This window comes from Eubalaena glacialis, chromosome 19 (genome assembly GCF_028564815.1).
Source record: "Eubalaena glacialis isolate mEubGla1 chromosome 19, mEubGla1.1.hap2.+ XY, whole genome shotgun sequence".
NCBI classification, from domain to species: Eukaryota; Metazoa; Chordata; class Mammalia; order Artiodactyla; family Balaenidae; genus Eubalaena; species Eubalaena glacialis.
This window is the reverse complement of record NC_083734.1, coordinates 49,519,036-49,533,733: the sequence shown is the minus strand read 5'-3', so window position 1 is coordinate 49,533,733 and position 14,698 is coordinate 49,519,036. Positions and strand designations below refer to the sequence as shown.

The 14,698-nt window shown below is 41.3% G+C and overlaps 2 protein-coding genes across 6 annotated transcripts in view; one reads left to right on the top strand and one right to left on the bottom strand.

Annotated features, from left to right (window-relative positions):
• Positions 1 to 6,028, bottom strand: part of CEP95 (centrosomal protein 95) — a 57,417-nt gene extending 51,389 nt beyond the window's left edge. For 2 of the 4 annotated variants that reach the window (XM_061176633.1, XM_061176632.1), the window contains exons 1-4: positions 5,348 to 6,028; positions 3,736 to 3,864; positions 2,539 to 2,646; positions 769 to 879 (exon numbers count right to left, since the gene is read on the bottom strand). In XM_061176633.1, coding sequence (XP_061032616.1) covers positions 769 to 879; positions 2,539 to 2,646; positions 3,736 to 3,864; positions 5,348 to 5,366 — 367 coding nt within the window. In that variant the 5' untranslated portion in view covers positions 5,367 to 6,028. Of the gene's footprint in view, positions 1 to 768; positions 899 to 2,538; positions 2,647 to 3,735; positions 3,865 to 5,347 lie in introns of those variants that run through there. The other 2 variants (XM_061176634.1, XM_061176635.1) reach the window with 2 other exon arrangements.
• Positions 5,840 to 13,142, top strand: DDX5 (DEAD-box helicase 5). Of its 2 annotated transcripts, XM_061176636.1 has the most exons (14): positions 5,840 to 5,971; positions 6,275 to 6,453; positions 7,652 to 7,817; positions 8,158 to 8,254; positions 8,341 to 8,474; positions 8,592 to 8,657; positions 8,907 to 9,048; positions 9,129 to 9,289; positions 9,379 to 9,551; positions 10,171 to 10,281; positions 10,514 to 10,575; positions 10,666 to 10,725; positions 11,996 to 12,220; positions 12,423 to 13,142. In XM_061176636.1, exons 2-14 carry the CDS (start codon positions 6,410 to 6,412, stop codon positions 12,824 to 12,826), a joined length of 1,845 nt encoding a protein of 614 aa, XP_061032619.1. In that variant the 5' UTR covers positions 5,840 to 5,971; positions 6,275 to 6,409; the 3' UTR covers positions 12,827 to 13,142. The 2 variants fall into 2 exon arrangements, with proteins under 2 accessions (XP_061032619.1, XP_061032620.1); XM_061176637.1 differs by lacking the exon at positions 5,840 to 5,971 and having other exon boundaries at positions 6,202 to 6,453.
• The last annotated feature ends 1,556 nt before the right edge of the window (positions 13,143 to 14,698 follow it).

Here is a 14,698-nt window from a genome sequence, read left to right as displayed (position 1 = left end):
TGTATTAATACATACAGTATTATTTATTGACCAATCTCAAACTATTAAGACATAAGGTTCTTTGTTTTTTTCCCCCAATGGTAAATAACATTGCATGAAGACCTTCAAGCACCTTTCTTTTCTATTATTTTCTTAGGACAAATCCCTAGAAATGGGATTTATGGAGCCAAAGATTATGAATAGCACTTATACACTAATGATCCAGTTTAAATAACCACGACACCTTTGGAAAATAATACAGCGATAATGATCTTTATCATTAAAAAAACATAATATCAAAATTTCATACAATACACTGTTACGATTTGGAGAACTGAGTCACTTGAAGAGTGAAATAAAAAATATTCACGCTGTCACAAACTGAAGTGTAGGTTGGAGACAGAAATGTACCAACCCTTCCTGCTGATGCCTCCCCAGTATCCAAATTTATAACAAAAATGGCAGTTCTGACATAGGAAATTCTGGAGTAAGGAATTTCATGTAATAGGACAGTAAGCAATTTTAGCCAGATTTAGCTTTCTATTATAGATTAGCTTTAAAGTAACTTATAAGCAATATCCAAGTTAACAAAAGACATGATGGTAGTCTAGGATAGAGGTTTCAACCACTTGGAACAATGAGAATTGAAATTTAATTTATAATTAAATTTATCAGATATAGTGTATCAGTGATTCTAATTACTATGGAGAAAAATAGGCAAAAAGATAAAAGACAAAAAGAGACATAACACAGAATATAAATCAAACCAAATTTTTTTCTTAAACTTACTTTTCTCGTGAGATGTTTCACTGATGTGTTCTGTAAGATACTCCAGTAACCCATCAAATATTTCTAGGAGATTCTTAATAGATTCTTTATCTCCTTTCACTATATTTTCTCCTGAACACAGAATACAGAGCTATTAAAAAAAATTAACCAAGAAATTGAAAGCCTCATAATTTTGAAATGGATATACCACTGTGAAAATATTGTTCACAATACAAGGATTATAAATTAATCCAGGAGAAAAAATAATATAAATATTATAAATATTAAAAACATTAATTTCTTGATGCTTGAGTATATCTGAAGAAAAAGGGGTAGTCTTGAATAGTATGGTTGATAATTCATTGGCATAGTCCTTCATTTATCAAGAAGCAAGATAAGTGGACTTCATCCTCTAAGTTTTATACTGAAGTATAAATAAAGCAACTAAGCTGAACTTTATGAGACTGGTGGAAAAAAATTGCAGGAGGGAACACTGCTTCTTTGCAGTCTACTGGAGGAGGTAAGCAGTTTTGCAACTTTCCATGGGGATGGGGTAGGTATGAGTTGTCAGGGGGAGCTCTGCATCAAAAAGTTCTATAAGCAGACACAACCTTGGTGTATAGTATGTTTATTTAGTAAATACAAATACCAGAAATTACCCTACTTGGGTGATAAAGCCATTCCGAATTTCAAAAGAACAGGGAAATCCCAGGGTTATCCCTCAAAATGAATTTTCTCCAAACTAGTTTACCACATTCATTCATCTAGAACTGCACTAAAAAACTTAAGATCTTATTGATATATCAAAATATGAGATGTAAATGACCTACCCTGATTAACATATACCTCTTTTAACGACTGTCAAAAGAATAAAACAGTATAAACCTTCGCTTAGTGACTTAAGTATAGTTTCAAGTCCCCAAGATTCCCTCTGTTCATTAGCTCGTAGTAATTTACTGAACTAATCCTCATTTTCTATTGACCAAAAATAGGGATTTACAAATGTATTTGGTACGTTTGGCTTTTGAATACAAGCATGCACACTTTTTGGGAAAAAGGCTGAAAAACAATTTACGGTTTTATTTATTTTGAACAGGTAATACATTCACATGGTTCAAAATTCCAAAAGTGCAAAAGGTATAAAATGAAAAGTCTCATCCCACCCTCATCCTGCAGCCCCGTAGTTCCTCTCATTGGAGGTAATCAGTATTACAGGTTTTTTGCATATGCTTCTAGAGAGTCCTTTGGCATTCAATCAACTGCATATAGTTTCTCCCCACCTTTGTTTTTACAAATAGTAGCATACTCTGCACATTAGCACTATAACCACACCACGTTTTTCTCATACAATATATATTAGAGATCATTCCACTAATATGGAACGCTGTATACAGAACATCATCAACTATCTTTCACAGCTGCAGAGTAGTTCCCTATATGGAGCTACAATAATTTATTTAACCTGTTCCTATTAATGGACATTTAGGTGTTTCTAATTTTTAGCAACTACAAACAAGCAGATTGATAGCTTTAAAGTAACAACAACAAAACACACCTCAAACTACCAGCTAGGATTCTTGTATCTTAGACCTATCCCAAACTCAATGTATGACTCCTGGAAAAGCTCATAAGGATGGTTGTCTTAACTATACCAGTGAATTGTCTTGGCTCAGTCTTGCTGTTTGGTCTATTTCACAAGCTTACTCATTTGGTTAAACAATATCTAGAGTGCTACAAAACAAATTATTTTAGTAAAACGCAAAATTAGCTGATGGTTAAGTATATACCAACCTGTTATGTGAGACAAGCTGACCTGCAGATAATCCAAAGCCAATGAATCAATTACTGCTTGTACATTGTGAGCTTCATCCTCTTGACTCCTGGGAATAGCTATGAGGTCTGTGGAAAAAAAACTACATAATTTTGCATCTATGAGAGTCCAAGTTTTCATCTATCTGTCTCTGACCAGGCCTCTGAGCTCTGCCCAAATAGAGCAAGTTATAACGTACAGATAAACAGAGCCTGAATTCCACAAAGTAGAATCTTTAGTGGTTGAACATTTATTGATTGAATATGGTTGAATATTTATTCAATCAACATATATATGAACATGCTCTATAATAAGCACCGTGTTAAAGAAAGCTAAAAAGGTCCCTGAATTCAAGGAGATACTAATACTCTAATAAGGGAGAAAATCCAAGGGCGACTTTAACCTATAACCATAGGCAGGTGTGCAAGGAGGGGTTCGTGTATGTCTTGTTAAAGCAGCCTATTGGGAATTATTGGTATAAAGATTTAAAAGATCAGCTTAGTGTCGAAAGATTTTAACAACAACTTAAATTTGGAGTTTCTCCTCTGGTATTGAGGAAGATGAATGTCTTGGGGAAGGATGAAAAAAGTATTCTAAAAGACTGGTCTAATAACTACCTGCCTCTGAACCCTAAAGAGAGTTGCGACTAGTATCAAAGACACCAGCTGGAGGCCATCCCATTATTCCAGGAAGCAATGAGGGCACTGACTCATGGTAATGGAGGGAAGAGAGACTACACAGAACTTTAGTGCTTAATGGTTATAAACTATATAAAGATACAGAGGCAACAGAGCAATCTATGGATAAGAACTCTGAGATATTTAACCAGGAGCAAAGTGCAAACAACAATTCTTATCCGTAACATTGGTTAAATACCAGGATTCAACAAGTTTCCAAATTCCACTCAATTTTAGAACTATGAAGGTACATTTACAGAAAAGGCGTGACTTTCACAGGGCATTATGAATGATTAAACAGATGATGACCAAGGCAGTTATTACAGGTAGGTCTCCTAAGGTATTCACTAAGGCAATGAATGCTATTATTTAGATAGAAATAAGATGTACGCAAAGAGAAGACTCAAGATTTTATATATACTATAGAATCTAACTAGAAAACCCTAGAAACTTATGGCCTAAGATACAAACACTATTACTCCCACTTTTAAGTACCCTTACCTGGTACCTTTTCTCCCAAAATAGACTGATAAAGAGCAATAAAAACATTAGCATCACAGTCTTCTAGTTCTCGAATCCTCAGGTGTATGTGACATTGCAAAAGAAGATTATTGGCAATGGTTACCCACTCTGTTGGGAAAGGAAGGGAAAAGATCAGCCTTAACTAGTACTAGAAAACATCATATACGTTCATTTAAAAAACCACCCCCACAAAAACAGACATTGAATTCTATAGAAGATAAGGAATTTGATTGTTAGAGAACTTCAAAGACCCTCCTAGTCATGATTTTTGAAAAGATGTATTTAATTTCTTGAGATGACTTCCAATAACTTCAATGTAGTCAAAACTATGATGCAGATCCAATTTTCACCGTTGCAACCTAAAATCTTACCTTACCGTAGTCCTCATTTTACAAGCCATACGTAGGTCTTTTTATTTAAAACACATTTACAAGTAAACAGGAATATTATGTTTTATGTAAGACAGATTGTGACTAATAATTTGAGGTTACTAGAAACCAATTAATGGATGTTGCTTCAAATTCCCCACAGCATTAGTCATGTTTTTACCTAATTATCTCGTTCAAGGTGGAATTTCTCTGATGCCCAAACAGGTGGTGATTAACTTAGGCTGTTAAGAACTGGAGTAATGACACCATAAGAACTGCAGTAATGACACCAACATTACTGCATCTGTTCTATTTTTAATTATATTTGATGTACATGAAAGGAAATTTGAGAAATACATAAAAACGTCTCTAAATTCAGAGCTAACACATTACCAATACTGTCGAAGTTTCCTGTGTATCACCCCTTTATCGTTGGGATTAGCAAAATTATTTCAAGGGTTTCTCGACCAAAGGTAATTTAGCAAGCTTGAAACACTTAGTCCCTCAAATAACTGCCGAGTAAGCGGGAAATTCTTTTATTCTGTATGCGTTATCTTCAGTATGTCTAGAAATAAATGTGTGTATGTGTAAGAGTGTCTTCAAGGCACATTATCTCCCTCTCCCCATGCCCATTACTCACAGCTGACCAAACCATGACAACTTGTTTGAACGCTGTCTTGGAGAAAAGAATGAAAGCGTCCTAGACAACCAAATCAATTCGTTTTTCAAAAGCGGCGCTGGACAAAGCCGGTTAACTCTAGAAAGCACTGAAGAGAAAAGTCCACCACTATTCTACTTTGGGAGAGGCATCAACAAATATTTACAATGCCAGTCCTCAGAAGTTCAAAACAGATGCACGTACGGCCTCAATCCCCACAATGCAAGAGCAGAGGGCACATTCCCCAGAGAAATAGCTGTCCGGGGAAGGACACTTTCTGACCGTCCGTTTTTGCAGCCAGGAGGCGGGCGTGCTGCGGACCTCGCCGCAGGGCCCTTCTCTCCCCCCGCCCCCAAATCAGGCTCGACCGCTTCGAAGGGGCCAGGGAGCGGGGCTGACAGACCCTATCCAGAAAACCCGCCGACTACGACGAGGTGTCTGTCACGAGCCCCACCGGCAGCCCAGACCCGCCCGAGGCCTCAAGATAAGATGGGCAGGAGCGTTCGAGGACTTGGACTGTACGGCTTCAGTCCACACACAACCGGGGCTCAAGGCCGAGACTCACCAGCCTCTGAGCCGGCCATGTCGCGGAGGCAGGTCCTCGCCGGACTCCCAGCCAGGCGCGCGCGGGACGGTGTCCTGGGAGGGCCTCACGGCGCAAACCCAGCGGTGACAGAAGGGAGAACCTAACGAAAGTGCCGCGAAGGAGGGGTGGAAGAGGGAGGGACGTTAAAACGGCTTCTCGCTGCTGATTGGTCACCAAGGGACCACTTCCTTTCGCAGCACGTGCCGAGGCGGCCGTTTGCGGGCTCTAGATACTATTCTCCACCGGCCAGATCCCGCTAAGGGGTTCTCGGGTGGGTGGGTTTGACAGCCCGGGTCACCCAGCAGCCCAGGCCGATCTCCCGAGGGCACTAGCACAGCACTTCCGGTGAGCTATTCCGTCTTGTACTCCTCCGCCGAAGCCAACTGGGGAAGTAGTGCGGCCCGCTCACCCGGTGGGAGGGGGCAGCCACGTGACAATGTCAGGCTCCGCCTTCTCGCCTTGGTTGGTTATGGGCGTGAAAACTCTCTGGAGACGTAAACATCTCCAAGTGGACAGAGCGGGTTCGCCAGGCCATTTTATTGTCTGGGCTGTACCTGGAAAAGGGCGCGGTGGCTTCCTTGAAGTGTGAAAGACGAGAAAAAGGTGAAGTCAAAAGAGTGCAAGCTGAGGCATCCCAGTGGTGGGTGGCCGGGTGGCCGGGTGGGGCCCACCCTTGTAAGGGGCGAAAAACGGGAGACGCTGAGGGAGGGGCTCGGGGGGAGGGGCGAGAACATGGCGGATTCCGGAACGCCGGCTGGCGTTGCGGCCTCTGCGCAGGGGCGGAGTGATTAGGTCATAGAGCGGCTCCCAGCATTCTCTGCGGCGGAGGAGGCGGTCCAGGCTATAAAACCGGCTGCCGGGACGCCGCCGGCACCTCATTCATTTCCACCGGTCTTTTGTTGGCAGCACCGGTTCTTGTCATCGCCGTCCGTCCGCCGCTGCCGCCCCCGCAAGGCTTCGCCGTCGCCGGAGCCACTTCCAGCGACTCGCCGCACTCGATTCTCTCCGCTTCGCTTCCCGCCAACCGCAACCATTGACGCCATGTCGGGTTATTCGAGTGACCGAGACCGCGGCCGGGATCGAGGGTGAGTGTGGGAACCGACCTGTCAGGCCCGGCGGGTGGGGGATGGGAGGCCGATGAGGGTTGCGGGGGGCGGGGTGGCGGTGGAAACTCGCCTTCTTCAGCCTATCCTTGGGCCTCTTCCATTGAAGAAGGTTTGCGCCATTTTGATATTTGTCCAAAACTGGGAGTTTCCTGTTAACGACTCTTAAGATCGCCTTTTGTGTGGGAGGGGGGCATCGCGGCCTCGATGATTTAGCAGCTGTTGGGAGAATTTCGAGGAGCGTATTTTTAGGAAAGGAAAGCGCAGTGCTTCGAGGCAAAGTCGCCGCTCTTAGGTGCAACGTTTCGGGAGGAGTTTTAGGGGCCTCAGGGATTCTGTGGGTGCTGAGGGGGCCGCCTCCGAAGCCGTTAATGCGGCGAGGGCAGGAGGCACCTCGGGAGTCGGCCATGTGGCTGAGCCATGGGTAGAAAATGCCGGCGGCGGACATGGCGGCGGCGCCTTTGTTACCCCGCCCGGCGGAGGAGCTCAAAATGGCAGCGTCGAGAAAATGTGGCGCAGAGAGAAATGCGAGACAAAGGGGGAAGCGCCGCCCCAGCGGGAACGCCGCCCGGCCGACTCCGCCCGGGTCGGGACTCCTCCCCCGGTAGTCTCCAGCTCCTCCTCCTCTTTTTCTTTGCGTTATATAATTTCGCTTTCTCGGTCGGGAGTCCTACTGCGGGATCCCCCCAACTCGATTGGCTTGCGTGACTGTCTCCGAGACCACCTTCCTTGTTTTGCTTTCACTGCCTGTGTTGTTCCGTTATCCATTAAAACTAAAGCTCTTATGTTTGAGGACGGCTGGTAAATAGCGTCACTATTAAGCTGTTTTCTTCTTTCTTTATTGTCGTTCTTAGACATTAATTTTTAGTTCTGTGGAAAAGATTAGTAGCAACCAGCTGTTGTCTATCCTTGTAATCGGAACTAGTGCTCGGGCAGCCAGTTTCCGACCTGGTAAATCCCGGGCTGTTGATTTGGCTTCAGTGGTGTGGACTTCGCACAACGTGAAATGAGGGAGATGGGGTGCTTATTGTTGTGGCTTTTGAAAGAATGACCATCGCTAAGGACAGCTGGGTCTTCCATCTCCAATTTTTCATTGATCTTTGGCATGTGCTCAGGGATGGTAAGTCAGTCTGTACATGTTGAAAATACAACCTTTTTTTTTTTTTTTTTTTAATTTTAGGTTTGGTGCCCCTCGATTTGGAGGAAGTAGGGCAGGGCCCTTATCTGGAAAGAAGTTTGGAAACCCTGGGGAGAAACTGGTTAAAAAGAAGTGGAATCTTGATGAGCTGCCCAAATTTGAGAAGAATTTTTATCAGGAACACCCTGATTTGGCTAGGCGTACAGCAGTGAGTAATTTCATGTGGCTTCATCAGGCTATAACTCATTGACTTTTTAGTGAATCAAAATCTGACTAGAAATTTCTTGCAAATTTTGGGAAACTCATGTTTTCCAAGTAAGTAGTTGGGGAAGAGGTGTTTCACTTTTGGAGACATGGGATGTTGACTTTTACGTGGAAGAGTTGAGTGTAACATAATAGGTGGTTCTTGTACTACATGCAGTTTTCTGTATGTGGATCCAAATTTTTGAAGGTCATCTTAAAGTAGATAATTATAAATTCAGGGGTTTATTTTTAGTTAGTGGGAGTTGTCATGAGACTTCACTGGATTTTTATGATTTGTTTTGTAGCAAGAGGTAGAGACATACAGAAGAAGCAAGGAAATTACAGTCAGAGGTCACAACTGTCCAAAGCCAGTTCTGAATTTTTATGAAGCGAACTTCCCTGGTAAGTGCTAGTTTTCCCCACTTTTTTTTCTTTTTAAGTTTTTTTTCTTGGCATTACTGATTTTTAATTGCTGTCAATAATTACAGCAAACGTCATGGATGTGATTGCAAGGCAGAACTTTACTGAACCCACAGCTATTCAAGCTCAGGGATGGCCAGTTGCTCTAAGTGGATTGGATATGGTTGGGGTAGCACAAACTGGATCTGGGAAGACATTGTCTGTAAGTTTGGGAGAACTTTCGAGTTATGTGACATGTGCTAGAGAAAGTGGGTTGGGAATTAAAAGAAACCAGAAGTATTTGAATATAACTTCTGTTGTTTGCTTTCTCCCTGAATAGTATTTGCTGCCTGCCATTGTCCACATCAATCATCAGCCATTTCTAGAGAGAGGTGATGGGCCTATTGTAAGTTTACATATATGTTCTATCAGTTTTTGGTTAGAAGTGTAGAAGTTTGTAGAATATATAGCAAAAGTTAATTTGTGGTGGTTTTATATAGAGATATTAGTGATCTTACGCAGTTTACCTAGAGACAAAGTTGCTTTGGGTATTGACAAAGTAAATCATTTGCCAGTGTGTAACACTAATAAATTGTCACTCTAAAACTAGAATCCAGGAATTCTGCTAAAGGTGTTCCACTTTCTCTTTCCATAGTGCTTGGTGCTGGCACCAACTCGGGAACTGGCCCAACAGGTACAGCAAGTAGCTGCTGAATACTGTAGAGCATGTCGCTTGAAGTCCACTTGTATTTATGGTGGTGCTCCCAAGGGACCACAGATACGTGATTTGGAGAGAGGTATGTAACAAGGTTTTATTTGTCACTGGTGATACTGAAAGTTTTAGATGTCATGGTTGCATTTGTGTGTTTAATTGAAGGTGTGGAAATCTGTATTGCAACACCTGGAAGACTGATTGACTTCTTAGAATGTGGGAAAACCAATCTAAGAAGAACCACCTACCTTGTCCTTGATGAAGCAGATAGAATGCTTGATATGGGATTCGAACCCCAAATAAGGAAGATTGTGGATCAGATAAGAGTAAGTGCCCTTCAAGTGTGTTCTCTTCAAATTTAGCTCTAAATCCATTCTTAGAATACAGTGCTTTTTTTTAATCCAAAAATCTTTAGCCTGATAGGCAAACCCTAATGTGGAGTGCTACTTGGCCAAAAGAAGTAAGACAGCTTGCTGAAGATTTCTTGAAAGACTATATTCATATAAACATTGGTGCACTAGAACTGAGTGCAAATCACAACATTCTGCAGATTGTGGATGTGTGTCATGACGTAGAAAAGGATGAAAAGTAAGTTTGATTATAAAAACTTTACAAATTGTTTCAAATGTTATCTTTTTTTTTTTTAATTTATTTTTGGCTGTGTTGGGTCTTCGTTTCTGTGCGAGGGCTTTCTCCAGTTGCAGCGAGCGGGGGCCACTCTTCAGCGCGGTGCGCGGGCCTCTCATTATCGCGGCCTCTGTTGTTGGGAGCGCAGGCTCAGTAGTTGTGGCTCATGGGCCTAGTTGCTCCGCGGCATGTGGGATCTTCCCAGACCAGGGCTTGAAACCGTGTCCGCTGCGTTGGCAGGCAGATTCTCAACCACTGTGCCACCAGGGAAGCCCCCAAATGTTATATTAAAAGTGAGTTTCAGTTGGGTGGAATCTGTTAACTTGAAATTAGTCTGTCAGTTACTCTGAAAATTGTCTTGCTTCCTTCATTCAGGTACTTGTTGGTTATCACCGTTTTAATATAGCACTCTTATAGAAAAAAGACTCCTGTGGTTTATTTAAGGACCAAAGGTAGAACTATTTGAAAGGTTAAGCAGGTGTTTTCTTTTTAACTTGCAGCCATGTAGATTAAAGTTAGTGTTTCGTTTATCATAACTGTGGACTTCTTTTAGAATTCACAGTTTTTTGTTTCCTTCAAGGCTTATTCGTTTAATGGAAGAGATCATGAGTGAGAAGGAGAATAAAACCATTGTTTTCGTTGAAACCAAAAGAAGATGTGATGAACTCACTAGAAAAATGAGGAGAGATGGGTATGTGGGCTTCTTCCATTGAAACATTTATTAGAGCTGAGTGTAGGGGAAGGGCAAACTTTAATCAGTGGTAGATTTGAGTTTCAAAGGAATCTGGTAGTATAGGTAAGACTGTATATACATTATTTCAGGTGAAATTATAAAAGGGTCTGTGACCAAAAATAGTTTAGCACTTGATTAAAATCTGTGAGGTTTTAAATGTGACTACTAACGTAACTTTCCTTTAATTTAGGTGGCCTGCCATGGGTATCCATGGTGACAAGAGTCAACAGGAGCGTGACTGGGTTCTAAATGGTAAGTATTTCAAGTGAAGTCCCCCCCCCCCAAGACCTAGAATCCCATTCACGTAAGTAATTAAAATATGTGCCTTTTTTTTTTTTGCAGAATTCAAACATGGAAAGGCTCCTATTCTGATTGCTACAGATGTGGCCTCCAGAGGGCTAGGTTAGTACAAACTGGAATTCATGGCTTGGTTTCTCAGAAGATCTCCATATAATTTTTTAAAGAAAGTTTATTGCTTTCTTTAACCTCTGCATTTTTTCTAAGTTTTTTTCATATAAAGGTGCAGTCTTTGTGGCAAGGCCTAGGCATGACAATCGGAGGACTCGAGGGGGATGGAGGACTAGTGATCGGCTGGCTGCTTCCAGTCGATTAGAGAGGTGAAAAGCTGAAAGTGTGCCAGTAATCTTCAAAAGGCAGAACATACCACCTCTGCCCCGTAAACTGTTCTCTCCGGGGGAAAAAAATGGAAGTTATCCTCACAGTTCACTGCCGTGGTATTTCTTCTGTCCCATGCTTTGCATGACTGCCATGGTACAGCATTGTTTCAAACTGTTTACTGTGATCTGTGGGTCTTTGAGTTTCAGTGAGTTTGCTGAAATGTCGAAGAAATATTTCCAAACTTCAATGTTCAATGAAATTTTTGTTCAAGTTTGAAATGGAGAGAGCAGCTTTAAAAGGTACTAAGCCTTTTAGAAATTGGTGAGTACTGGCACATAAGATCTAGAGCAGGAGCAACTTCTCACACTTAGTGGGAAAAGAAAGCAGTGCTTTGAAAGTTCCTCCCTCACCTGCACAGTAGTCGTCATGTCGAGACCTGCCAGAGAGAGACACATTCTCAAGTGAATCCTGGCTTCTTGGAAGCGCTTGCCTAGACGAGACACAGTGCATAAAAACAACTTTTGGGGGACAGGTATGTTTTTCTTGCAGCTGCGGTTGTAAGGTCTTGGCAAGACAAGCAGTGTGGCCAGAATTTTGAACTTCTGATATGTGTGTAATGCAAAGGACCATGTATATTTTTGTTGAAAGGTCCTCAAAATGAGAGCACATGAGGAGGTTGCTGTGAACCTTTAATAGTGGCCCTACTGCGCAGAAGCATTCAGATGTCACTTGATGATCTGTAAGGGGATTGTTAATTTGGGAGTGTGTTAGGGAATACACACGTCCTTTTGACAGGCTCCATCATTGGGTGGGTAATGAGGCATAAGGATGACGTGTGCTTTTTCTTTTTTTCTCCCCCCCTCCCTCTCCCCCCCCCACCCCCCGCCCAACCTCAATGGTATTCCTACAGGGAATGGATAACCATTTTAACTGTATTTTTTGCAGCCCATACCTTCTTGGGAATACAATTGTCTAACTTTTTATTTTTGGTCTGGCTGTTGTGGTGTGCAAAACTCCGTACATTGCTATTTTGCCACACTGCAACACCTTACAGATGTGGAAGATGTGAAATTTGTCATCAATTATGACTACCCTAACTCCTCAGAGGATTATATTCATCGAATTGGAAGAACTGCTCGCAGTACCAAAACAGGCACAGCATACACTTTCTTTACACCTAATAACATAAAGCAAGTGAGCGACCTTATCTCTGTGCTTCGTGAAGCTAATCAAGCAATTAATCCCAAATTGCTTCAGTTGGTCGAAGACAGAGGTTCAGGTAAGACCAACCTTTGATAAGAAATGTCGGTGGTTTGGGGTCACCTAATTGCCTACAAATCAATTTAAATGGTATTGGCGGGTGAGTAAAATCTTCAGTGCAGAACGGAGTTGAGAAAATACTTCACGGATAGACCTGTTTCTTTTGTTAGTAATGATTTATGCCATGGAAATAATCAAGTCTGCAATTTTTTTCTTGACAGGTCGTTCCAGGGGTAGAGGAGGCATGAAGGATGACCGTCGGGACAGATACTCTGCGGGCAAAAGGGGTGGATTTAATACATTTAGAGACAGGGAAAATTATGACCGAGGTTACTCTAGTCTGCTTAAGAGAGATTTTGGGGCAAAAACTCAAAATGGTGTTTACAGTGCTGCAAATTACACCAATGGGAGCTTTGGAAGTAATTTTGTGTCTGCTGGTATACAGACCAGTTTTAGGACTGGTAATCCAACAGGGACTTACCAGAATGGTTATGACAGCACTCAGCAATATGGAAGTAATGTTCCAAATATGCACAATGGTATGAACCAACAGGCATATGCATATCCTGCTACTGCAGCTGCGCCTATGATTGGTTATCCAATGCCAACAGGATATTCTCAATAAGACTTTAGAAGTATATGTAAATGTTTGTTTTTCATAATTGCTCTTTATATCGTGTGTTACCAGACAAGATAGTTATTTAAGAAACATGGGAAATGCAGAAATGACTGCAGTGCAGCAGTAATTATGGTGCACTTTTTCGCTATTTAAGTTGGATATTTCTCTACATTCCTGAAACAATTTTTAGGTTTTTTTTGTACTAGAAAATGCAGGCAGTGTTTTCACAAAAGTAAATGTACAGTGATTTGAAATACAATAAATGAAGGCAATGCATGGCCTTCCAATAAAAAATATTTGAAGACTGAATTAAGTGGAAATGGTACTTTATTTTACATATATAATGTCCTGTAAAACTTGGCTTAGATGGTCTGTTTTTTTAGTCATAAAAACTAAATTGCTCCTTTCTATAGTTTCGTTTTGGGAAGTGGGAAGATCAGAAGGCCCTTCTTACTGTGATCTATTCCTATTTCAAGGATTAAAATGCGATTGATTTAGGTTGATTAACGACTCTAGGCTAGATTGCATAAAAGCTCTGTATTTCTCAGTATCAGGTGAGTCATTTAATAGTCTGTTAGCAGAGTGGTGAAATGAGATACTAAAACATACAGGAAATAACTGTATAGCCCCACCCTCAGACTGCTTAGTGTGAGAACATGGATGACTTTTGTTCCTTTTGCAAAATTTATAATTTGAAAAATCTCCAAATAACTTATCTTTGAAGAGATTATATTTGTGCTCCTGGCAGTGTTATGAATTAACTGAAATATTGAACAAAGCTGAAAAGACTACACCCTTGAAGATGGTTGGCCAAGAGCTAAGTTTGAATTTGTTTTCAGTGTTCTTAGTGTAGGTAGTGTAGAGAGATGCTCGTTTTCACAGGCTTCCTGGGACTCTTAACTGTAGTCACACTGGGAGTCATGAATGTCTAGTAATTCAGGGAACTCAAAATGTAAGATGTATTTATGTTCAAATGAACATTAGGAAAAAAATCCTCAAAATTAATGGTTAACCTAGAGGGAAGCCATGTTACCAAAAGCACGGAGACTGTGATGTAGGTCCTTATGTTAGGGTCATTGTGGGTTTATTGCTAAAAAGATCCAGTGGGTAGCTTTAGGTTTAACTTTGGCTTACCAACCTTAATACTTCCTTTCAGTGATGGCTGGAAGTAAGGCCTGAATGTCTTCCCAGCAGCTCTGGCATACGTGTTTTTTTGCAAGAAGAGAAAAGGTCTTTATGAGACTTCATTTAAATACTGATTATTAAAGTGAGGTTTTAATTGGTGTTAATGCCTTACGTCTAAAATGTAAGACTGAACTAGAATTTTCCCGGGGCAGGATAACGAGTGGTATTTTTAGGACTAATACATTGAAAACTGGTTCAGACTAGTAATTGAACAGTTTTCAATAGCATGATTAGTCAAATTCATTATGACTTTTACAAGAAGCTTTTGGGGTAGGTTGGAGTATTTATTACATCTTTTACTGTTCAGTGTCTAACGTGGGCCTTTTAATTTGTAAACACTTAAATGATTGTGGGGCTGTGGAAAATATTTACCTTTTGAAGTAAGATTTAAAAGACAGTCCACTTTTTAGCATGTGTGTTGTGTCCAGCCTGTGGTTGTCTTAACTAATAAATGTGATTTTTCTCCCCGTTCTCTCTTTTATTTATTTGCGTTTAGGCTTCTCGTGTGTTTCCGGGGTGTGGAAAACACACACAAATGTTACCCAGCTTTGCAGTTAATGCTTTAAACAAATTTTCACATGTTCTTGTATGGAATGATTTTCTGAACCTGTCCTACACCACCTTAAATGTGATGAATTTTAACTTCCCATATTCTGTTCATTGCTAAGCTGCTACCCTCTACATAAACTGTCT

Coding starts and splice junctions, on each gene's coding strand:
- DDX5 (XM_061176636.1), top strand. CDS start 6,410: ATGTCGGGTTATTCGAGTGACCGAGACCGCGGCCGGGATCGAGG. Junction 8,475..8,591: donor GATCTGGGAAGACATTGTCT/GTAAGTTTGGGA, acceptor CTCCCTGAATAG/TATTTGCTGCCTGCCATTGT. Junction 12,221..12,422: donor GGTCGAAGACAGAGGTTCAG/GTAAGACCAACC, acceptor TTTTCTTGACAG/GTCGTTCCAGGGGTAGAGGA.